Here is a 22,993-nt window from a genome sequence, read left to right as displayed (position 1 = left end):
CATACGCTATGGGAAGGGGCGGGACTAAGTAGATCACTTCCCACTTCATCTGTTTGGCAACTGAGTCCATCATCAATCACTTTTTACTCTTCTATCCTTGTTCATGTTGCTCTGCTTAAACACACCATAACGTCTATGAATCATCATACTGTATATCTATTCTATTCTATATGTAGAATAAAACATAGCATGTGATTTAAGACTCGGTTATAGTTTTTGAGAAAATGGGAGCAGGTTTGTGGAAAAGGGGCCGAGAAATAACAGGAAAGAGCAGACAATACGAGTAGAAGATGGCCACTAATTACAGCTCCATACAGGACTCAGGTTTTATTTATGTTCACATATAAGAGTCAGAAGGATTGCTAAGTTCAGTTTTTTTTTTTTTTGCTGTCAAATGTGTGTATATGTTGTCTTTAAATGCTAATTATGGTTGCTGGCTGGCACTGTAAAGTAACTCACTATGATGATGGTTTCTGTGCTGTGAAATGTTATTTATATATATATATATATATATATATATATATATATATATATATATATAATATGATGTGCTATGTATAGTACATTCTAGCCATTCTACATGTGTGGGACTATTTTTGCATCTGAAGATTGTACATTCTAAAGAAAATTATGATATTCCATGATATTATACAGCGCCAATCCATTCTTATTTCTTTTCTGTCTCGTAAAGGTGTTTAGAAGTTTACAAAAGGAAAATGTACATACAGTATTTAGGGAGTAATAAAGTTAAAAAAAGGAACTGTATTATTGAGTGTAATGCTCTGACAGTAAGGTAGCGCAGCAGGTCACGTTGCTGCCTCACAGCTCCAGGGTCCTGAGTTCGGGTTACACTCAGTGTGGAGTTTCTCTACTTGTTGTCTGTATGTCCATCTGGGTTTCCTCTGGGTTTTCTGGTGTCCTCTGACTGTCCATAAACATTTGCTCTGCACTGAAAAAAACAGATTCAATGGTTCAGTAAATGTGACAAAAACAAATCTGTGATTTTTATACAAAAAAAAAAAAAAATTAGAATTAGTAGAGATGTTAATTAGTACTAAATCAATTTATGTAAATATGCAGTAAGTAAGTAAGTATATTTCGTTTACTGTACAGGGTTCTAAAGTGGGGTGTGGCTTTTGAACTAGATTTGCATATACATTTGCAGAACTTTAAACTGATTTAATTTTAAGCTTTATGGATGGATTGTTTTTAATATTTCTTGTGTTATACTGGCTTTAAGGACTAAGGCTATTCTTTCATGGCATGTTTTGAAAGATCAAGTGTGTGTGCACAAGTCAGTTAAATAGTCATCTTGGGTTGTGCCAGTTCAGTCTGCGTGAAGGCTGATGGAAGTGCTCTTATCCATTGGAGAGCTACTTCTGTTTGGAAACTTTTAAGGTGTTTGTGGCTAAAGATAAGTACTAAAGATAACTTTAGAGATGATGTGTATTTTTTACAGTGTTTTTGTAGTTATGTAGTTCATTTGAGCTTTCTTACATGAAGTATGCTAGTTAAATTCACATACTTTTTTATGAGAATAATCCTTGGTGCCATGTAAACATTACTTGAAATGTGCTTAGTTAAATTGACCATAATTTTTACCATGCTTTTCTTGAGTAAATCTCCCTCTAGTATTTTTTTCAGTGTAACTTACCCCTAGGTGTGAATGAGTGTGTGAATGTGTGTGTGCATGGTCTCATCCAGGGTGTATCCCCTCCTCACGTCTAGTGGTTTGAGTATTTTAGAAACTGCAGTCTCTAGAGTTTGTCTAAACTCTATTGTCTAAAAAAACAATCAGTGAGCAGCAGTTCTGTGAGTGGAAACACCTTGCTGATGAGAGAGGTCAGAGGTCTTTATGTCATTTTGGTATAATATATTAAATTTTTTTTTTTCTAGAGATGTGAAAGTATATTACTTGATCCAAACTCAGCTGTTTGCCAGAATTCAGCCACAGCGCTCTCTGATGGGTTTTTCCAGACTGCCACACGTCATAGGTACAAATAATTCTTTCAGGAACTTTGTTCAATCTGGATCAAGTGTACACATTGCAGAATTTTCACTCTGATGAAGAGTTTTCTTTTAACTCCAAAAGCAAGGAGGTGATGCTAAAGCAGAAAGTCTGCTACTTCCAATGTCCTTGTTATGTTCTCAATTTTGGCAGCAATATGATAAACAAACTTTAAATATCATAAATACCATCTGAGTTGTTTCTCTTTTTGGAATGTGGTCTTCTTTTTTAAAATCATCGGAAGGATGAACTCAAGGAAGTCGCTAACTATCTGTTCTGCTTGAGTGGTCAGCAGGCCTTCACCACTCATGTATCGTCTGGAGCACACGCAGTCCTCTGCTTTCTTTATTAACATTCCAGCAACGCTGAGTCATATTAACCCAACAATCCATTTAACTAACTAAAATGTTGAGCAGAATTTCCTTAAGAAGATGAACACAAATTCTATTATCTATTATCTCAGGATATTTCTGGAGATTGGTCTATAGATGTTCAATGATGAAGCTTTTGAAAAAAAAAAAAAAAAGAGAAAAATGGTTTTAATCTCTGACATTGAACCAGCTGAACCTTGGATTTACTTTAATGTGGTCATGAGGAAGATGTGTTTATTTTTTATCAGGAATGGATAGTTCAAGAATCTCAGTGGGCAATCGTCATTAATGCTATCAATTAATATCAAAAATAAAAAGTTAGGAAATCTATCAGTAATGGTGCGATATAGAATATTTTTAAAAGCAGCATTCATCGTTCAGCCTTCAGTCGTTTATCACAGAAATAACGTTATTTTGATTATATATTTGTCTTGTAGCAGAATTTAAGAATTTATCACACATGGTAACACTGCATGGGTAAATCTGCAGTTTAGATATCATGTTCGTGGAAGTCCATTTCTACCAGTTGAATACAGAATTATGCCGAGTCTTAATGATGAAAAGTATCTAGATTATGTTCTATAATTAATAAGCGTCTGTCATTCTTTAATTATATACTTACACAATTATGCAATTAAATAAACTTCATTGTAATTGTTGGAAAATTGCAGTGGTATAAGAGGAATGAAACACTTCCTATAAAATCACGCCCCATTGTTGCACTCAATTTACTACAGGCTACTGTACTACTGTTTTTGTTTTTGTATTTGTATTGTATTGTTTTGTACATAAGTCAATATTGCACATAGAGATATACTTCATATGCACAAGTCAACATTGCACACTCACACATACAGATGTACATAGTCTATATTTCTATATATATAATCTATATTTCTACTTCTGTAACATAGTCTACACTTTATTATGTTTGTTTGTATGTATGTGCATGTCTGTTTTTATTTTTTATTTCTATATAGTTCTGTTATCTTGGCATTCAATGTGGACAGCAAAGGAAGAATTTCATTGTTCAGGGAAACTTGGTTTCCTCACTGTGCACATGACAATAAACGCTTTGAATCTTGAATCTTGAATCATTTTGAATCATTTTGTTGTAATCCTTACATGCACCTGGGTAATTAAATGTGGAAGGACACATTCGAAATTTAGCTCTGTAGGTGACCAGCAGTCTTCTTTCTCATGTCCTGATTTATCCACGGACTGCAGTATTGTCCTCTACGGCTAGTCAGGCTCATTGGTGTATTAAATCTTTTTAGAATGGAATTTGCACCTGCTTTGGTGTGCCCGTGTTCAGTACTGAATTTATTTGCGATGTCACAGTCTACAGAAGTCATTAATGGCTCATATGAAAGTAGACACTCAGGGCTTTAAGAATTTGCAGTTTTTCCTAGCAGATTTAAATATTATAATTTTATTGTGGCAGTTGTATATGGTGTTTTACTATCAGAAAAGCTTTAGTTGTGCTGTCTGTTTTATCTCTGTACCAGTGTTATTGTGGAGAAGTGTGAATTGTTTCCCCGGCAGGGGGCTCACACCCCTCCCCTTTCCCATCGCCCTGCTCACCAGCAGCTAAACACAGAATCACAATACTCTATACACAGAAACCCAACAGTGTCCTGACTAATCTTATCTACAGAGCTACAGACTTGCGGCGATAAAATAATTCATTTGTTTATACTGATTGAAAATGTCCAATAAGTCGATTTCGGACGCCAGTGTACTGTGAGAAAGGGTTAAACAGTCTAAACACATCCGTTCAAAAGATCGACTGACAAATTCAGCAGCTTCCACTAAGTTTAAGGCAAATGTGTTGAAAAATCATGATCTTCAATATGGCATCTTTTGTGTAGAACAACTAGAAACAAAGAATGGCACAGGACGTTGGTTGTGTTCAATGCTGCTGGATTCTGATTGGGTGTGTGTCTCATGGGTACAGTTGCGTACAATCTGCATTGTACTGAGCAGAAATATGCAGCAGGTGGTGATATTACTTTCAGTTATTTATCTAGTGTGATGCATGGAATAATGCATGGAAGAGCAGAACAGCCACACCTAGTTAAGTTAAGGTACATGTGTGCTAAACTTTTGATTTGTTTTTATTAAAGCATCCACATTAAGAATATGCAAAATGCCTCCTTTCTGATTAAAATTTAAAATTCAGGTTAGCAAAAACCAAGACGATTCTATAATCCATGCAGATATGACCAAATAAAGTAAGTGGAAAACAAGAAACAGTTGCAGCCAATCCACAGAAAGCATAAGGCGTAACAGGGACAGGAAACTGCGACCATAAAAGGAAAGTGAAGAGCAGATGTGGGAGGGCAGGTGATGTGCGGTGTATAGTGGGTTCACAGGGCAGAACTGGAGTAGACGTTATTCGCGGTTCTTGTGGACGAGCAGGTAAACAGAACAATTATACCACATTAACAGGGCAATTATAAACAGCAAGAGAAACATTGAGAGAGAAAGAGAAAGAGAGAAGGAGATGTAGTCTGGCTGTGTGTGTGTGTGTGTTCAATCAATTTCTTCCCTCAAAAAAGCAGACTTTGTTAGAAATGCTGGTTATAAAGAGAGAAAAACCAACATCAGACCACTAACAGAAGAAAAAAACCTGAAAAACCAACATTACACAGCGATGTTCTGCTCTGTGATAAATGTCTGAAGTGTATCACACAGTAATAGGTTTAGGAGCGTGACTGCGCTGTTCTCTGAAGGTATAGAGGTGTGAGATCAGATTCTACATGTCTGCTGAATTGCAGTGTATTTGTGATACATTAATGTGAAGCAGCGATGACGCAGCGTGAGCATCACGTCCACTCTTAATGTTTGAATTTACAGTAGTGATTGAAAGCTGGTCTATGAACAGTTAAAGAGAATGTGGAAGGACAATTTGAATGCATTTTTCTCCTGCAGTGAGACGTATGTTCACGTGAAACAGAATATTTGGGCCTGAATCATGTAAAGCAAGTTTTTGGATTTTATCTATCAGGATTTGATTGTCTTGTGAAAACAAAACATGGAGACAGATCAGAAGACCAGGGAGAAGGCTATCGTGGAGGACGTCTCATCTCTCACACACCACATTAGAGAAAGCAGAGACAATCCCGCAGACGTGGGGGTCACATGGGGAAACGTGACATAACGTGATTTTTTTAAACCTTCGTGTGAGTGCATGTTGATGCGGTGAAAAAAATGCGTAAAAGTTTAATGTAAATTTTCTATCTCTTTCCTTTTTATTTATTGTAAATTTTCTTCCTCTTTCATGTATTTTCACTTCTTTTCCAATTATTATCCAATATCCAATTTTAATATCCAATTATTTTTCCCTTCTTTTTCTTAAAATAAAGAGAAAAAAAGGGATGGAATGATGAAAAAAGAATGACAATCACAGTTACATATAAAAAAGTTTAAAAAAAATCTTTTTCAAAACTTTTTATTAAATTATGACTTCGAGTCAGACACTTAATAAACTGTATAATAATAATAATAATAATAATAATAATACTTTTAGAGCCATTTTTGTTCTTTTTACATTTTAACAGTGTGATTTATTTGTTCTTACGCTATACGTTCCACCATTGCTCTCTAAGCTGTCTGTCTGTCTCTCTGTCTCTCTGTCTGTCTGTTTATAAAGAGATATGCATGTTGCTAGAACCATTATATTCCACTAATATTATTAATTCCTGTTGAATCTTTTATATCGGTTGTGTGCAGAAGTCAGAGCTTTTAGATCTGCGTCGCTCATCAGATATTTCTGTTGGCGTTACTGACCTTTCAGACTGATTGCATTGTGCGTTTCAAAGTGCAAACACAAACCACACAGCAGGCAGAAGTCTTTTCTATCTAAACGTAGATGTTAAACACTGAAAGGGAAACAGAAGGGAAAACTGCACTCTGTGTGTCCCAAAAACACTCCAAACAAGAAAACAGCCAATCAGGTGATTTTGTTTTTCTAAGAGAAGCTATTAAAAAGGTAATGCTTTGAATCAGACATGAACCAAAAGCTTTTCTAAAAACAATTCTAAAATTTATTTAAATGAAAATGGGGTAGGATGTGAAAATGGTTGGAAATGCAGCTCCTGTTGTGTGTAACGCGGTGGCGGTGCAGTTGCCAGGGCTGGAGAGTAAAAAAATACAGACTCACAAATTTTCACTGTAATTGGATTTGAAAAGAGCAGCACAGCGAGCGAGAAAGAGCCGGACTGAGTGCTGAGGTTGTTCTGCTGACGAGGGCATCCTGACATGTCTCCGTCATCTCTCCATCGCCACACGCCTGCGTCCTGCATCACAGTGATAATCAGACACATCAGGGCTCCAGACCTCTCATCTTCTCCTCTTTTCTTTTATTCCTACTGAATAAGATGTCTGTCGTCATAAAAAAAAATCAACAGAAGTATTATTTCTATCTGTACAATGAAAACTAATTTGGCAAAAAAAATATTAATGCACACTTCCACTTACCTGAAGTGTAGTTACAGCACACAGTGTGTCCTTTAGTTTGGCACTGAATCTCCAAGGCTAATGTAGCTAACAGATATGAGAACGTTATAGTAAAAGCTTTAAGCATTGTTTGGCTCAGTAACTCTATTTGTAAATAAACCATTTTATAAAGTAGAAGTCCATAGTTTTAAATTAAATAAACCAGTAAAATAGGAAACGAACTCCTGACGCCATTGTTTCAACATGGGAAGTTGAAAACACGACCAGTTTACTCCTGTGAGAAGTCGTGTCACGCTGATGTCACAAGGGGACATTGTTACTGCTAGCGTAATTACAATGGTGATCAGACTTAACACAAAAGACCAAGCGCTCATTTTCTCGCTCGCCATTTTCCAGCGATGTTCAACGTCATATTAATGAGAAATCCAGATGCAGTTCAGACATTGGTGTAAAAAAAAGTCCCAGAATGCAATGCAGCTATACGACGCAGTCGTGCTGATTTACAGCAGAGACTCGGCTCAGCTAGTTAGCCGTCTACAAGATGATGAGCACGATGACGATCGTATTAGCATGAAGCTTTGGAAGCTGATCGGTCTGAGCAGAGTGTACAGATAAGGAGGTGAGAGAGAGATGGACAGACTAAAGCGCCGCTGCATCGCTCTCTTTAGGTAGAGATAAAGTAAGCGCTAATGCTGCATTCAACGTACCTCATAAGCAGTAATTAGCAGGTTGGAATTATTTTTATTTTGGACCTCAGTCCATTCCACATATGAACATATGCACGCCTCCATGTTGGTCTTTTGTTAGCAACATGCTAGCCAGCTAACTGTGATGAGTCGTGATATTTTCCTCCTCAAAACAGCGATCTGTGGAGTCTGTCTTATAGATTTAACAAGCAAATATTTCTGTATGTTGATTGCTCTAAATAAAATACTTGTATATACTGTAGGGTATAACTCATTTCAAGGTAATAAGTGCTGCACTGTTTACTGTTTATGCTATGAGCGGCCATGTTGATTTGACGTCACTCTGTAAACTGGAAAGGAACTCGGAGTTGAGAAGAATACCCCAAGGTGATGAGTAGGAATTTCGAGTTGAGGGGTGTTTTTGGCTTTTCCTGGTTGGAGGTTGGGAATTACAAGCTGCAACCTCGAGTCGATCGTAGGCGTATCGCTATCAGCTAGCAGTCAAACGGCGTTGTGGGCAACGTAGGAAGCTGTTAACCAAAGCGAAAATAGACCAACATGTCGATGATAAAAGTCAACTCAAAATTTAATCATAAAAATAGATCTTTTGCACATCTGATTGAACATATTGATAATAAATGTTGTCTTCAAAGGTGTAAAAACAAAACAAACCCATTTGGAATATCAATATTTCATTCAGAAAAGACAAATTACATTGTAATTACACTTAACATCTACTGCTAATGGAATAGCCATTTTGAGAAGTTGGAGCTGAGAGAAAACATCAGCTCCTAAAGCTAGTAGTTTAGCATTGTGCAAACTGCATGTCGAAATCAGCACAAACTCAACACTGTTTGTACATAAACACTTCTGTCAATTTAAAATTATTTCAATCTTTTGCATTCTAAATGATTTATATTTACAAACATTTCAAATTAAATTCTACAGATCAAATTGAAAATATATTGTTAGTGCATTCAAACAGAACGTCTCGAAATCTACTCAGGGAAAAAATACGGCACGTTCGCTGTGAGAACACTGTTGCTAGGCAACGGTGAAAGATGAATGCCTGAGGCAGATGAATTAGCTAGCTCGCTCAAAGTCGCAAAGTCTTTTATACAAACATTGTAATGGTGTAGTGACGACAAAAACCAGACAAAACTACTCTGAATGTCAGCATCTCCCTCAGATATGTTGTTAAATCACTGAGGAAAAAACTCAGTATGACTGAAATGGCACTGTACTTACACTTAGCATCATCTCCTCCCACCAATCATGCAGAATGTTCTAGTAAACACAGGAGTCCATTTGAACGTCTGATTTAATAGCTTCAAGAGGGAAATAAGACAAGATGGAAATAAAAACTTTTAGCTCTGTGAAACCTTAAATTAAAATGGAGGCAACAAACTTCTTTTACCTGTTAGCTTCATTAGCATCATAGCACCAGTGCAAAACTTTGTAAAGAAACAAACTTCAGACAACAAACCTGCCTTGGCTTCACTGCACTTCACTTCAATGCAAGTAAAAATATCATGAATATAGACACAACTATCAAACATTTCATATTATGAGATTATAATAAAACAAATATTAAGAGTTTTAAGACAATTTCTGGACATTCTGTATTAATTTCAACCATGGAATGGTTTTATTTTGTTGATAATTTTGCATCTTTTTAAGTGGTTGAAATAAACAAATAAAATTATCAAAATTATCTGCCAGGACACTTCAAGCTAGGAACAGATTTAATAATCATATATTATTTTTATTATCTCATAATATGAAACTAGATTAGATACAATAATAAAATTAGAAATGAGATACATTTACCATAATTCAAAATGTTTCCATTTGCTTTAGTGTGTGTGTGTGTGTGTGTGATGGACTACATTTGGTGTAAACTGGGTACACTGAATTTTTTTCTGTTTGCTTACAGACTGTTTGCTCTCCTCTCTCTGTCTGTCAGAAATCTGGCTCCGCAGAAGCACAGAGCAGGTAAAATGTGGTTGTGCAGGAACAGGACGTGGGACTGACAGGAAGCTTTTAAAGGACGTGAGAATGAAGAACGTTGTGTTCCACGCAGGCATTTTTCTCACTACAGGGCACGTACACTGTCAGTCATTCTCACGTGTTGGACTGCTTTATTTCCGCAACACCACCCTCACACAACAAACTACACTGCCAACCCTAAACCCCCAATCTTTAATCATCAGTAACGTTGGCTTGTGCAAATTTTTAGAAATCTGCAGTAATGACATCATGCTTTTGTCTGTTTATTTTGTATGTGAAATGAAACACGTAAAGGAAAAAATACTGACAATACTGGCTAAGCAATAATGCTTTTTTCTGAAGATGGCCAACAAGACAGACTTATGCCTATGAGTCACGCTTGGAATAAAACTCTTGCTGTTACAGGAAAATAATTAAAGACGGGGTGGTGTGAAGCTACTGTTACTGCCAGTTGTTACCAGTTACCATGTTAGCATGTTAGTTGATTATTTTCCTATTACAGCAACATGTCCCAAAGTGTTCCTCATTTTTAATCAACTAAAGAGTGATACTTTTTTTAAAAAAGTCTATAGTTACATTTAATGTTGTGGAATATCCACAAAGGAAGTCAGTTCCTGTTCTCAGTTACATTATAGTAGCTATAAACAGTCATTCCCTCACTAGCTTCTCTCTTTCTCTAGCAAAATAACCCAAAAAATCAGCATCTGCAGTGTGTCATGTTACAGGAAAAAAACTAAGCGTAATCTCCTCTGTCCTGAAGATGTAGGAAAACTTAAAGTTACTGCTTTACCTCTGACTGTTACAAAGCGCTGACACTGGAGACTCCTTCCATAAAACTTACATGAACAAATCAAGTGCTACAGGTTTAGTGACACTGGAGTGATCTAGACAAATTTTTTAATAGTCAGGTACTTAGGAATAACCTTTTTAAAGAGATAGAACGTATCTTTATAAAGAGGAATAACCTTTTTTCCCATAAATCAGACAGATGAGAGCTACTTCTATCATCAAAATCTTTTTCAACATTTGTCTGAGGAATTTATTTTAACAGCATTATCTGTACGTACTTTGTTTCTGTGTGTTTACTAGTTTCGTAGTGAGTGTGTTTTAATGAGGCCTACAAATGTGTGTATTCCTTAAGCGTTGCATTAATTAAACCAGCCACAGACTTTGTAATTTATTTATTTATTGATTTATTTTAAGTTAAACCCCATGACCCAGACGAGGTTATGACATCACAGCTGGCAGATGAAACTTAAGTCACATAAACTCACATTTTTTTTTTTTAACAAAGAAAGTAAAGGTGTGGATTTTGCAAACACACACACACACACAAATACACTCTCTCTCTCTCTCTCTCTCTCTCTCACTCACTCTCACTCTTTACGGTCCCGTACTGGTCAGGTTCACATCTGAATGGTGTTAATGTTATGAGATAAAGTGTGTTCTGGCTCCCTCCTGTGGTGTGTGTGTGTGAGTGTGTGTGTGTGTGTGTGTGTGTGTGCGCGTGTATCACAGCACTTTGAGCCCAACATCCTGAGCTCGAGCAGATGAAAAGGGTGGCGGAGGAGGAGAGAGGAAGGACAAGCCGAGTTCCGGATGAGGCAATAAATGGAGACACGTTTGACTACATGGTGCTGCTACATCGAGAGCTGCAGGGGAACGAGGACAGCCGCAACACTGTGCTTATTCTTGTATATGGGGATAAAATGTAAAAAAAAAATCAGCGACAAGACGAAGGAGGAGAGGCTTTTGTTTTTAACACTGCAGCAATTCAAAACTACAACATTTATGAACTAGTTCCACAAAGAGACGACACATTTTACTGTACAGAGCAGACTTCACTTCTCCTCAACTTGCCTTGGACCAGGATGGGGATTCTCAACACAGACATCAGAAATGTGCAGAAAAAAAGTGACATTTGTAAAGAATTCATTTATAAATGTCACTTTTTTCACACATTCTCAACACAGACATCAGAAATGTGCAGAACAAAAGTGACGTTCGCAAAGAATTCATTTATAAATGTCACTTTTTTCGCACATTCTCAACACAGACATCAGAAATGTGCAGAAAAAAAGTGACGTTTGTAAAGAATTCATTTATAAATGTCACTTTTTTCGCACATTCTCAACACAGACATCAGAAATGTGCAGAAAAAAAGTGACGTTCGCAAAGAATTCATTTATAAATGTCACTTTTTTCGCACATTCTCAACACAGACATCAGAAATGTGCAGAAAAAAAGTGACGTTTGTAAAGAATTCATTTATAAATGTCACTTTTTTCACACATTCTCAACACAGACATCAGAAATGTGCAGAAAAAAAGTGACGTTTGTAAAGAATTCATTTATAAATGTCACTTTTTTCACACATTCTCAACACAGACATCAAAACTGTGCAGAAAAAAGTGATGTTTGTAAAGAATTCATTTATAAATGTCACTTTTTTCACACATTCTCAACACAGACATCAAAACTGTGCAGAAAAAAGTGACGTTTGTAAAGAATTCATTTATAAATGTCACTTTTTTCACACATTCTCAACACAGACATCAGAAATGTGCAGAAAAAAAGTGACGTTTGTAAAGAATTCATTTATAAATGTCACTTTTTTCACACATTCTCAACACAGACATCAAAACTGTGCAGAAAAAAGTGATGTTTGTAAAGAATTCATTTATAAATGTCACTTTTTTTGCACATTCTCAACACAGACATCAAAACTGTGCAAAAAAAAGTGATGTTTGTAAACAATTCCTTTTGATTAAAGTTCTGTTTTCTATGTGCGTCTATTTTCCTGATTGTGCTGCAAGCACAGCGGATCACAGTCCTGCTCTTCATACAACACTCATCAAATCCGAGAGATCCTCCTCACGGTGAGGATTCCACACAGAGTAACTGGGGAATCTGATTCGTTTATCCAGATCACAGCTCCCTCCTGTTTGAGCTGGAAAGGGATGATATATAGAGATTTGAAAGCATGATCAGCTGCTGATTGGCTAATTAATTGGTGTAGAAACCTGGAGAGACTAATAAAAGTTTTCTTCTTTTTCTTGCAAGAGACAAGAAATCATAATCATAAAGCTGGCTCAGGATTTACAGCAGCTACTGTGTTTGTACTCAGTACATTTCTGCCCATGTTTTGGTTTATTTTTATTCATCTAAAGAAACTGTAGGTGAGCTTTACTTGAGCTGGCGGAGTTCAGTCTCTGTTTTGAATAGACCCATGTTGCGACAGTCCTGCACTAATACTGTGGATGGCATGCGCGTGCCAACATTTTAATTCTCCAGAGCCACAAAATTTACCACCTAAGCTGTAAATGCAATTAATCTGACGACTTCAAGTAGCACAAATTACATGAAGCAGCTCAATTTAGTAATCACACTATAGAAAAAGGGAGCAACTTAATATGTATATATAGTTATATAATGCTTCTAAATGTAAGCTCTAATTATTATCTAATTGTTTATATTAAATAAGCTGCTTGTGAGCAGAAACTCAGAAACTCAGCTCTTATTATTATTATTTTTTTGCTGCAAAAACAATTATTCAGTTTTATTTATTCAGGAGCCTTTTAAGTAAAAGAAATGGGACAGGACTTTTAGCAAAAATAGCAGTTTTGACCTTGTGTTTGTGCTAAACGGACGCCTGACAGGCAGAACAAAATGGGTTTCAGAGTTTCAAGGTCAAATATTTGACATTTCTGCTTTGTGCAGTCTGGTGAAAAGTGAAAAGAATCATGTGTAAAGCAGAAGAGATAAGGTTATGTAATCAGAGAGTGTGAGGTTGGAGCAGGTATGAAGATGTAGATCTGGACAGAGGCGGGGAGTGTGAGGATGGGATGGGGATGAGTTGATGCAGCTCATGCAGCTCTCTTATTCTATATACCCGAATTGTTTCAGTGATCTTCATGTAATGTAAATGGATAGCCTAAATTCCTCTCCTGTCCTCTCTCGACCCTGCAGTGTGACACACAGTGTGACTGATATACAGGTCACGTGCTGTTTTGCCTCCTTCATGATTCTGAGTCACTGACTCGATCCTCCCCTATTTTGCTGCCTTACACAGAGAAAAAGGAGCATCTGGAAGGCTATCTGAGGAGGACTGGAACACAGCCCAAATCTCCCAGTCACAGTATATGGTCAGCGTATGGTCCGTGTTTCTTTAGCCCTTGTTCTCTGTACCCTAGCACAGGTCCGAGATGTAGTCGAAGTCTTTGAAACAGTCCTGGTCTTTGCGTGACAGGGTCCTGGGCTCGCGAGGCGGAGTGAGAGTGGGCACCTCCCTCGTGAACTCCGCGTCAAAGTTACTCACATCCTCTTTCCCTCCTAACGAGGGCACGAAGGGAGGGACCACCTTCCTCTGCAGCAGGGCCTCCCAGTCCACATCCTAAACACAGAGAGAGAGAGAGAGAGAGAGAGAGAGAGAGAGAGAGAGAGAGTTGTGTCTAAGTACTTGAGTGAGTTATCTTGATTAGAATCACCATGGCATTATTATATATATATATATATATATATATGTGTGTGTGTGTGTGTATATATATATATATATATAATTTTATATATACACTTTCAGTACTGATACATGATACACTAATGGTACATGAAAATAAAAAAAAACTTGATATCTGACTTCTGTTATGTTAAAATATAACTAAAGAATGCTAACTAGTAAAAATAAACAAAACGAGTAGCTGAAACTAAGCTGAACATAAAAATAAAACCTATTACTATCAAGTTACTACATATTTTCTAGATTTTATATACTCGCTATACTGTATTTGTTTTCTCCACTGACATTGAGTTTGTTATATTCTCTTTCAAGTCTTTATAAAAATCCTCAAAATAAATTCATTTCAACATGAAGATTGGTGTGAAAAGTGCAGAAGTATGAAATCTGTCAGTGCACATTTTGTGCTAAAAAAAAAAAAACAGAAGGAAATGAAAATCTGTTTCGAAATTATAATATCAAACACATGAGAGGTGTGTTACTGCATCATAAAACTGAATGGCCACTGAGGTTTTAATATCCAAATGCGGGCCAGTTAACCCTGCTTCAACAGGAAATGGAAAAGTTAGGGTATTTTCTTCACAGATTTCATATTACATACACACAAAAGTTGGAATTAATAGTTGAAAAATGATTAAAACTGCAGAGATTTCACTTCTAGATTTCAGGTCCATATTTTAGAAATAACCGTCTGGCTTCCACATCTTACCCGTGTCTTTTCAGTTGTGCGTATGTGTGAGTGTTCAATAACGTGTGTTCACACTCGTGTGTATATGGGATAATTTCCCACCTTTGTGAGGACAATGATTTAGAGTCTGGTGTTTGATTAAACTTTGAGAGAGGAGGTGTTTTCTCACCCTAAAGAACGGCTGCTTCTTCACATCTTCCGCGTCTCTTTCAGTGGAGCCCAGCCTCCTCTCGGGGTTCCTCCTTAGCAACTGTCAATCAAAAAAAAAAAAACCCACAGAAATGACATGTCAATCAAAACAACTAGCCAAACAGCAAAGAATAATAAGGATAATGATATTTCTCATATGCCTTCATTTATTATAAAAAAACAATCAACTTTATATCAGATCTAATGTGATTTTATGTATGCTGTACACCACCATTTTGTATCAGCATTGCACTTTTTCTCTGGTTTGCACCAGTTACACAGCAAAAATGTGCTTTATTTGGGCGAATCACAACACAGATCTTTGGTATCAGGCATCAAAAGTTAAACAGAGATAATCCATAATCCGAAATGATGGAAAAAGCTAACAGCGTAAACCAGGAAAGTGTATAACTAGAAAATATGTGCTACACAGAAAACGAGGCTTGGAATTAATGACAATAATACAAGCTAATACTTTGACGTAACAAGGTATAGTCTAATCATATTTAAACACAGAACAGGCGAACACAGTTGGGAAACAAACCAATGACAAGACAGGGGCGGAGACATGATGAAAACAGAAAACAAAACGAGGCTGGACACATGGCGTTCGTCACCATTTATCCTGGTCAGGGTCACAGAGGTTTAAACGAATAAGGTGGTTATATTTTGACAAACAACTAAGTTTATCTAAAAATAGTGCAGGCAAGTGGGATTGGACAGAATTCCTTTAGGAGCGAGTGGGAAGGGGATGTTAATCTGCCCCTTATCTAGCCACAAACACGATTTCCTAACACAATACATCTGTGTATATTATATGTACATTGACAGTAAATGTGAATTCAATTTATTTAAATAGTGTCAATACATAGAGCCCTAAAAATGTTTTTTTTTTAATTTTATTTTAACTTTTTCATATTCATTTGGCTCCTTTTCCCTCCACGTTGTTTAATTTGCACAGTGCTCTTTACTAGACATTCTCAAACTTTTTGTACCACCATGTAAAATAATACAAAATTTTATGGACACCCACACTACAGATTTCATGAAGATTATTTGTATATAATCATATTTTGTCTATTTATTAGAGCTGGAGAACTTTCTATTCCTGAACTTTCCACTGATGACACATTAGGTCCAAGTTGACATTAGTTTGAGGTTATATTGAGGTTTGGATTAATCCCATTCGATATAATAAGTCAATAATAAACAGAATGACCTCACAGAGCCCTGGGGAGAGAGAGTTAAATAAGAGAGAGACTTTTGTATGTGCGCTCTGGCCTCATGAATCAGCCAGTGAGGTCACGTTCATTTTGTTTGCCTTATGCTCTCGCTCTGTGGATTAAAATATGAGAAGATGAGTCTGTGGAAAAAAAGCACAGACTGTGAGTCACTGAACACCAAGCCAGTGACCTAAAACACACTTCTGATCCAGCCACCACATCCAGCGAGGAGAGAGGGAAGTGAAATGAAAAGATTCAGCCGGTCAATTCTGCTAAACAAATCCTAACCACTAATCCTCCAAAATTACAGATCATCTATTTAACTCACTGGAATTATACATTAATGATACAGTCCCTATACTCTGGTCTAATTTTAAAAAATGTGTACACACAATAAAATGTAATAAAAAAAAAAAAGATGTATTTTCCTGACTATAAGTCTACCAAATCTACCAAAATTCTGTTTGCTTAAAGTAAAAATGAATTATTGATGTCACTTTGTGGAATATCTAACACGTTAAACCACGCTGCTGCTACACATTAGTGATCAGTGTTGATGTTAATGTTGGTCTTGTGGCCACATCTGCAGTAGAATGCAAGAAAAACTGGTGGTTCTCCAATGTCTAGATTAAACTTCACCAGAATTTCTCCACAAGTGAAGTAGGCGGGGCTAATCTTAAGTATAACTTACATAAGCTACAACCTCAGAAATCACCAGACGAATGCTAACATGGCGAGCGTAGCTTACTATATTAATGGGTTGTTGATAAATCTAGGATTCGTTCTGCTTGAGTGAGGTCGCACGCTGAGAGTCTCGGACAGACGGATGTCAAACGGGCGTGCGTGTTAGAATATTAGGCCACGCCCTCCCAGAATTCTCAGCTGGTATTTGAGCAGCTGTTTGTCATCTTGTTTTTTTGTTTTGTTTACACACCTGGCCCTGAGTTCAGGAGTGTATAATGGTTGTATCTTTTTACAACATGGTTGGTTTTGATGTGTTTAAGTCAACCTTTATCCAAGCAACAAGAGAGAGAGAGAGAGAGAGAGAGAGAGAGAGAGAGAGGAAGCTCACCCGTCTCATTAGGCTAATGGCCTCTGTGGAAAGGAATCGTGGGTAACGTACTTCATCATTGACAATACTGTCAAACACCTCCTCCTCGTCATCACCTGGGAATGGAGACTACACACACACACACACACACGCGATTGCGTTTAGTTTAATGTGTGTAATTAATACTCCTGGTCAAATGTGATAAGTAAGTAATACAACACATTGCAGCATGCTGTTATAGGAAGATAATCAGTGGTGAAGCAGCGTTACTGTTGATTATTTTCCAATAGCAGCATGTCCTGAAGTGTTTTTATTGCTCTGATACCACAGCAATTTGTCCAATGACTCCACTTTTTATTTATTACAGAAGAATACTTTTTATCCTTTTACAGTTACATTGTGGAACGTCCACGAAACAAGTTCCTGTTACACACTTACGTTACAGTAAAACTGTCTGACTGTTACGAAGGTCTGACACTGGAGACTCCTTCCATAAATGTTAAATAAACGCCTTCTTCACTACATCAATGCGCACACACATTTTTTTAACCCGCCCACTGTACAAGTCGCTGTTACTATAGAAACTGTATCGTATTAGAACGAACGCATTAATATAAACCCGTGATTTGCAGCTGCTGTCAGAGCTGCTGTGATAGAAAACTAATCAACTCCTTCTGACCAATCAGAATCAAGCATTAAACAGCAATGTGGTAGAAAACGACCTGAATTTATTGACATTTTCGACTTCAGTAATTACAGAAATCAAGAATTCCCTTTGTTAACTTAAAACGTATAATAATTTTGTAATAAAGATTATTTCATTTCTGATGAATGCAGCACAGCCATGGTGAAAAACTTTGTTCATCCTTATTCTATTAATAAATCTCACGTATATAGCTCCTTACATATGCATACGTTTAAAATGAGTCTCGGTAGCTGCACTGAGGATAAAGTCCTATAAATAATAAAATAACTAATCACTGTTAATGAATATTAATGCTGGATGATAAAGCTGGAATATGAGCTGTTATTTTTTTAAAAATCTGCTAACACAGCAGGGCTATAGGTAATGGGTTTAACGCTGAGCACTATATTCTCTTGTGTTTACCCTCAGGATGTTCAGTACGTCAGCACTTAATGATCTTAAACTTGATTTGGAGCACAGCCCGTCAGGCATTCAGAGATGGATGAAGGCGCTACACCAGCAAGAGCTTAAAAAAACAATAAAAGAGGCTCCGGGGTGGTGCAGCTGTATAAGGTTCTCACTTATCATTTCTAAGGAGATTATAAGTTTAAATCTTGATAATAGTCTAGATGCAAAAAAAGAAGGCAAGAATGACTTGTGAGGTGAGGTGAGGTCTAACCCATGCTAATTTATCATGTGCACCAACCACTCCATCAACTCTTGTGACATTCAGGATAACCAAACACACACACACACACACACACAAACCTCTCCAACCAGCATCTCGTAGATGAGCACCCCGAGCCCCCACCAGTCCACCGCTCGCGTGTACGACGTGTCAGTCAGAACCTCTGGGGCCAAAAACTCCGGAGTACCACAGAACGTACTGGTCCTGTCCCCATACCCCATCCCTACAGAGAGAGAGAAAGAGAGAGAGAGAGAGAGAGAGAGACGTTTAGTAGAAAGTGAAAGAAACTGTCTGATCAGAAAATGTCATCCATATATTAATATATTTACATTAACATGTTAATATACAGATGCTACAGTGATGTTGTAGTGTGATATAAATGTACATTACACTGTAGTATAATAAATGATACTGTGGAATTATTTGATTTTTCCTTTACTGTCTCTTCTGCTTAAAATCTGGTTTATTCTCTTTATGCTGATTCTTGTTATTCGTGAGTGTTTTCTGCACCACGCTGTTCTGACCTGATATGTCTCGCCATAAGATGAGTGGACAGGACATGCGTAAGGAGATAGATAAGTGGTATATGTTGTTACGTGAAGACCCTTTCGTCGTACGATGAGCTAAGCCTCTCTGAACGCGTTATTGCATAAATAACCAAAAACACGTTATATATTGGGTAGATGTTTAGTTAGACAGGAAGGGAGACACGTTGCGTGACACGTTGCGTGACATGGCCAAAACAGAACTCCGACTACACTCCTGTATTTCTCCATCTGAAGAACTTCACTGCAAATACAATTCGTCTACTGTGAAGCTCCTGTCTCCAGACTTATCCTTCTACCCTCTGCATTTGACTGAAGTGTTATTTTGGTGTAAAAGACAACAATATATGTATCAGGAGTATTTCAGACGAGTCCTGAAATCTGAAAATAACAGCTGGGGTGGAGGTGAACAACATCACAATGAGAAGAGTCTGTTATTTTCGGTTAGATTGGGTTAGATTTTGTTTCCTCATTTTCATATTTAGCTAAATTTAAGTAAATAAACCCACAGAAATGTTCTCATTCTGTTCTTTATTAATTTATAACTGTAAATGCATTTTTATCGGATCTACATTAGAGGAGTCCTGATATTAGAAAATACTACAGAATAATTAAACAACAGCTCTGTTGTATTCCTGAATCTGATTGGTCAGAAGGCTCTGATTCATTTTCTACATCAGCACCTTTCGCAGTAGTGTGTTTCTATTAATGCGCTCATTCTGATACTTTATCGTTTCTATAGTAACAGCTCAAACAGGGACTTGTACAGAGGACGCTCCACATAATCTAAGTCTAATAATAAGGTGATAAAAAAAGTTATTTTTCTTTGTTATTTAACAAATAAAATTTTTTTTCTTATTATTTTATTTATTGTTATTTTCTGTAAGGAGATGTTTATTAAACATTTATGGAAGGAGTCTCCAGTGTCGGTGCTTTGTAACAGTCAGCGGTAAAGCTGTAACATTAATTTACAGCTTCAGGACAGAGGAGTTTTGTGCTTTGTGGTTTCTCGGCAACATGACAAGCTGCGTTTTTTTTTTGTCTTACTAACTTCAAGAGAGAAAAAGAAGAGAGGCTGGTGAAGGAATGACTGTTTATAGCTGCTATAATGTCATTACAGGAACTAACTAATCCTAACTAATTATGTGTCGCTCTCTAATAAATAAGCTGTGAGCGTTGGCAAATTGCTGTGGTATAAGAGGAATAAAGCACTTTGGGACATGCTGTTATAGGAAAATAACCAACTTCAGGATGGTAACAGTAACTCCGCTTCATCATGCCATCACATTGTTGATTATTTTCCTATAAGAGCACAACAAGTTTTTTATTTCTGACAAATAATTTGCAGTATCTTACAACTCTACAATGGGAATTACACAGGTACACATATTGCTCACCAGGCATTACTATATATTAAAAAAGCTGTAAAGCTGTGATGGTCAGAAAGCTCACACAACACAAAACCACAAGAAACACAAATCAGCTTGTGTTTTTAGAGCAGTGTGTACACACCCTCTTTGCAGAGGCCGAAGTCAGCGATCTTCACAAAGCCTTCAGTGTCCAGCAGCAAGTTATCCAGCTTCAGATCCCTATTAAAGAAATGACATGACCTTTTATTTTTCAGATTGTGCGTGTGTGTGTGTGTGTGTGTGTGTGCTGTCACTCTGAGTAATACTTATCACTTCTTACCTGTATACAATCTTATTGTCATGAAGAAATTGTAGGCCCAAAACCACACAAGCAGCATAGAACCTGAAGGACACACACACACACACACACACACACATGCATGCATACACATAGACCAAAGACAAACACAAAATATCAAGACATGAGCAACAACCAAGAATAAAATAAATACCACATACCACACAACTACAAATAACACTGCTCATCACTGTGCACCTGACTGGAGAACAGGTAACACACACACACACACACACACACACACAGAGTCAGGTCCATAAATATTTGGACATTGACAAAGTTATTGTTATTTTAGGTGTCTTTCACAGTGTATAGGAGCTGAAAGTGCAGCTTTGGCTGCTCAGCTGTTCCGTGGCCAGTTGTATGTTATTCCTTCGTTATTTCACCTACAAGTAAGCAGATAAAAGGTCTAGAGTTGATTTCAGGTGCGTCATTTGCATTTGAAATTTGTCGCTGTTATCTCTCAATATGAAGTCTAAAGAGCTGTCCAAAGAGCCAGTGAAACACTCAAAAAAATCGAAACAAACCCATCAGAGAGATAGCAAAAAAACATTAGGGATGCTCAAATCAACTATTTGGTACATTCTTAAAAAGAAATAAACACCAAAAAGCAGAAAACAGAGGACAACGGAAAACTACTGTGGTGGATGGCAGAAGAATTCTTTCCCTGGTGAAGAAAAAACCCTTGACAACAGTTGGCCGAATCAAGAACACACTCCAGGAAGTAGGTGTATCTGTGTCAAAGACAACAATCAAGAGAAGGCTTCACCAGAGCAAATACAGAGGTTTTACCATAAGATGTAAACCACTGATAAGCCTCAAAAACAGGAAGACCAGATTAGAGTTTGCCAAAAACATCTAAAAAAAAAAAAAAAAAGCCCGTACTTTTCTAAAACAATGTCCTATGGACAGATGACACAAAGATCAGCTTGTAGCAGAATGATGGGAGGAGAAGAGCGTGGAGAAGGGAAGGAACTGGTCATGATCTGAAGCGAACCACCTCATCTTATAGCGCGGGGGTGTACGGCTGGTTTCCTTGTGTTTAGAGCTTTTTATTATTATCTGCTCACCAAACGCCTCAAAACTCACTGGACGGAGCTTCACACTGCAGATGGATGATGACCTGAAGCACACTTCGAAAGCAACCCAAGACCTTTTTAAGGCAAGGAAGTGGAATGTTGTGCATTCTAACTAGCAGAGCATCACCAAGGAAGAAACCCAGCTGTAATTCCTACACCGTTCACTCGATATGGGTGTAAATACCTTCACATTAAAGCTGAAAGTCTGCACTGTGAGCTCAGATTCATTATTTAATTATAACTCCTATATACGGTGATAGACACCGAAAATAACCATAAGTTTGTGAATGTCCAAATATTTATGGACCTGACTGTATACACACACTCACACACACACAGAGTCACACACGCTCACACACACTCACACGGAGCGTGGCTCGGAGAAGACGTCAGCGTGGATGTGCATCATGAGGTCTCCTCCGGCCGTGTACTCCATGACAAAACACACGTGCTCCGGCGTCTGGAAGCACGCAAACAGGTTCACCAGGAACGGGTGGTGTGAGCCGGTCACTGTCTCAAAGATCCGCTTCTCACACAGCAGGCTGAGAGAGCAGGAGAGAGAGAGAGACAGAAAGAGTGAGAGAGAGAGAGACAGACAGAGAGAGAGAGAGAGAGACAGAAAGCATGAGAGAGAGAAAGAGAGAGAGAGAGAGTGAGAGAAAGAGACAGACAGAGAGAGAGACAGACAGAGAGAAAGACAGAAAGAGACATAGAGAGAGAGACAGAGAGAGTGACAGAGAGCGAGAGAGTGAGCGAGAGAGAGAGCGACAGAAAGAGTGACAGAGAGCGAGAGAGCAGGAGAGAGAGAGAGAGAGAGAGAGAGAGAGACAGAAAGAGACAAATTGAGAGAAAGAGACAGACAGAAAAAGTGAGAGAGAGAGAGAGAGAGACAGACAGACAGACAGAGACATTTTTTATTGTGTGAAAGTGTGAAGTTGAGTCAGAACAGTGCATTATGGGTAAAGCAGTAGAGTTAGCTGTACCTCTCCACCTCGTCTCGGGCGATAATGTCTCCCTTCTTCAGGGCTTTGATGGCGAACAGCGTCCTGGAGTTCTTGTGCTCAGACAGCAACACCTGAAACACACACA

General features: G+C 37.7%; 1 protein-coding gene across 3 annotated transcripts in view; it reads right to left on the bottom strand.

Annotated features, from left to right (window-relative positions):
• Window positions 1-10,721: 10,721 nt before the first annotated feature.
• Window positions 10,722-22,993, bottom strand: part of pkn1b (protein kinase N1b) — a 47,482-nt gene continuing 35,210 nt past the window's right edge. For all 3 annotated transcript variants that reach the window (XM_053231526.1, XM_034301577.2, XM_034301576.2), the window contains 8 exons: window positions 22,888-22,979; window positions 22,270-22,446; window positions 20,808-20,870; window positions 20,631-20,707; window positions 18,654-18,796; window positions 17,222-17,329; window positions 14,907-14,987; window positions 10,722-13,929 (listed from right to left, as the gene is read on the bottom strand). In XM_053231526.1, coding sequence (XP_053087501.1) covers window positions 13,726-13,929; window positions 14,907-14,987; window positions 17,222-17,329; window positions 18,654-18,796; window positions 20,631-20,707; window positions 20,808-20,870; window positions 22,270-22,446; window positions 22,888-22,979 — 945 coding nt within the window. In that variant the 3' untranslated portion in view covers window positions 10,722-13,725. The remainder of the gene's footprint in view (window positions 13,930-14,906; window positions 14,988-17,221; window positions 17,330-18,653; window positions 18,797-20,630; window positions 20,708-20,807; window positions 20,871-22,269; window positions 22,447-22,887; window positions 22,980-22,993) is intronic.

The sequence above is a fragment of the Pangasianodon hypophthalmus genome, chromosome 29 (assembly GCF_027358585.1).
Source record: "Pangasianodon hypophthalmus isolate fPanHyp1 chromosome 29, fPanHyp1.pri, whole genome shotgun sequence".
NCBI classification, from domain to species: domain Eukaryota; kingdom Metazoa; phylum Chordata; class Actinopteri; order Siluriformes; family Pangasiidae; genus Pangasianodon; species Pangasianodon hypophthalmus.
The sequence above is the reverse complement of the archived record's forward strand: the minus strand, read 5'-3'. Positions and strand labels throughout refer to the sequence as shown.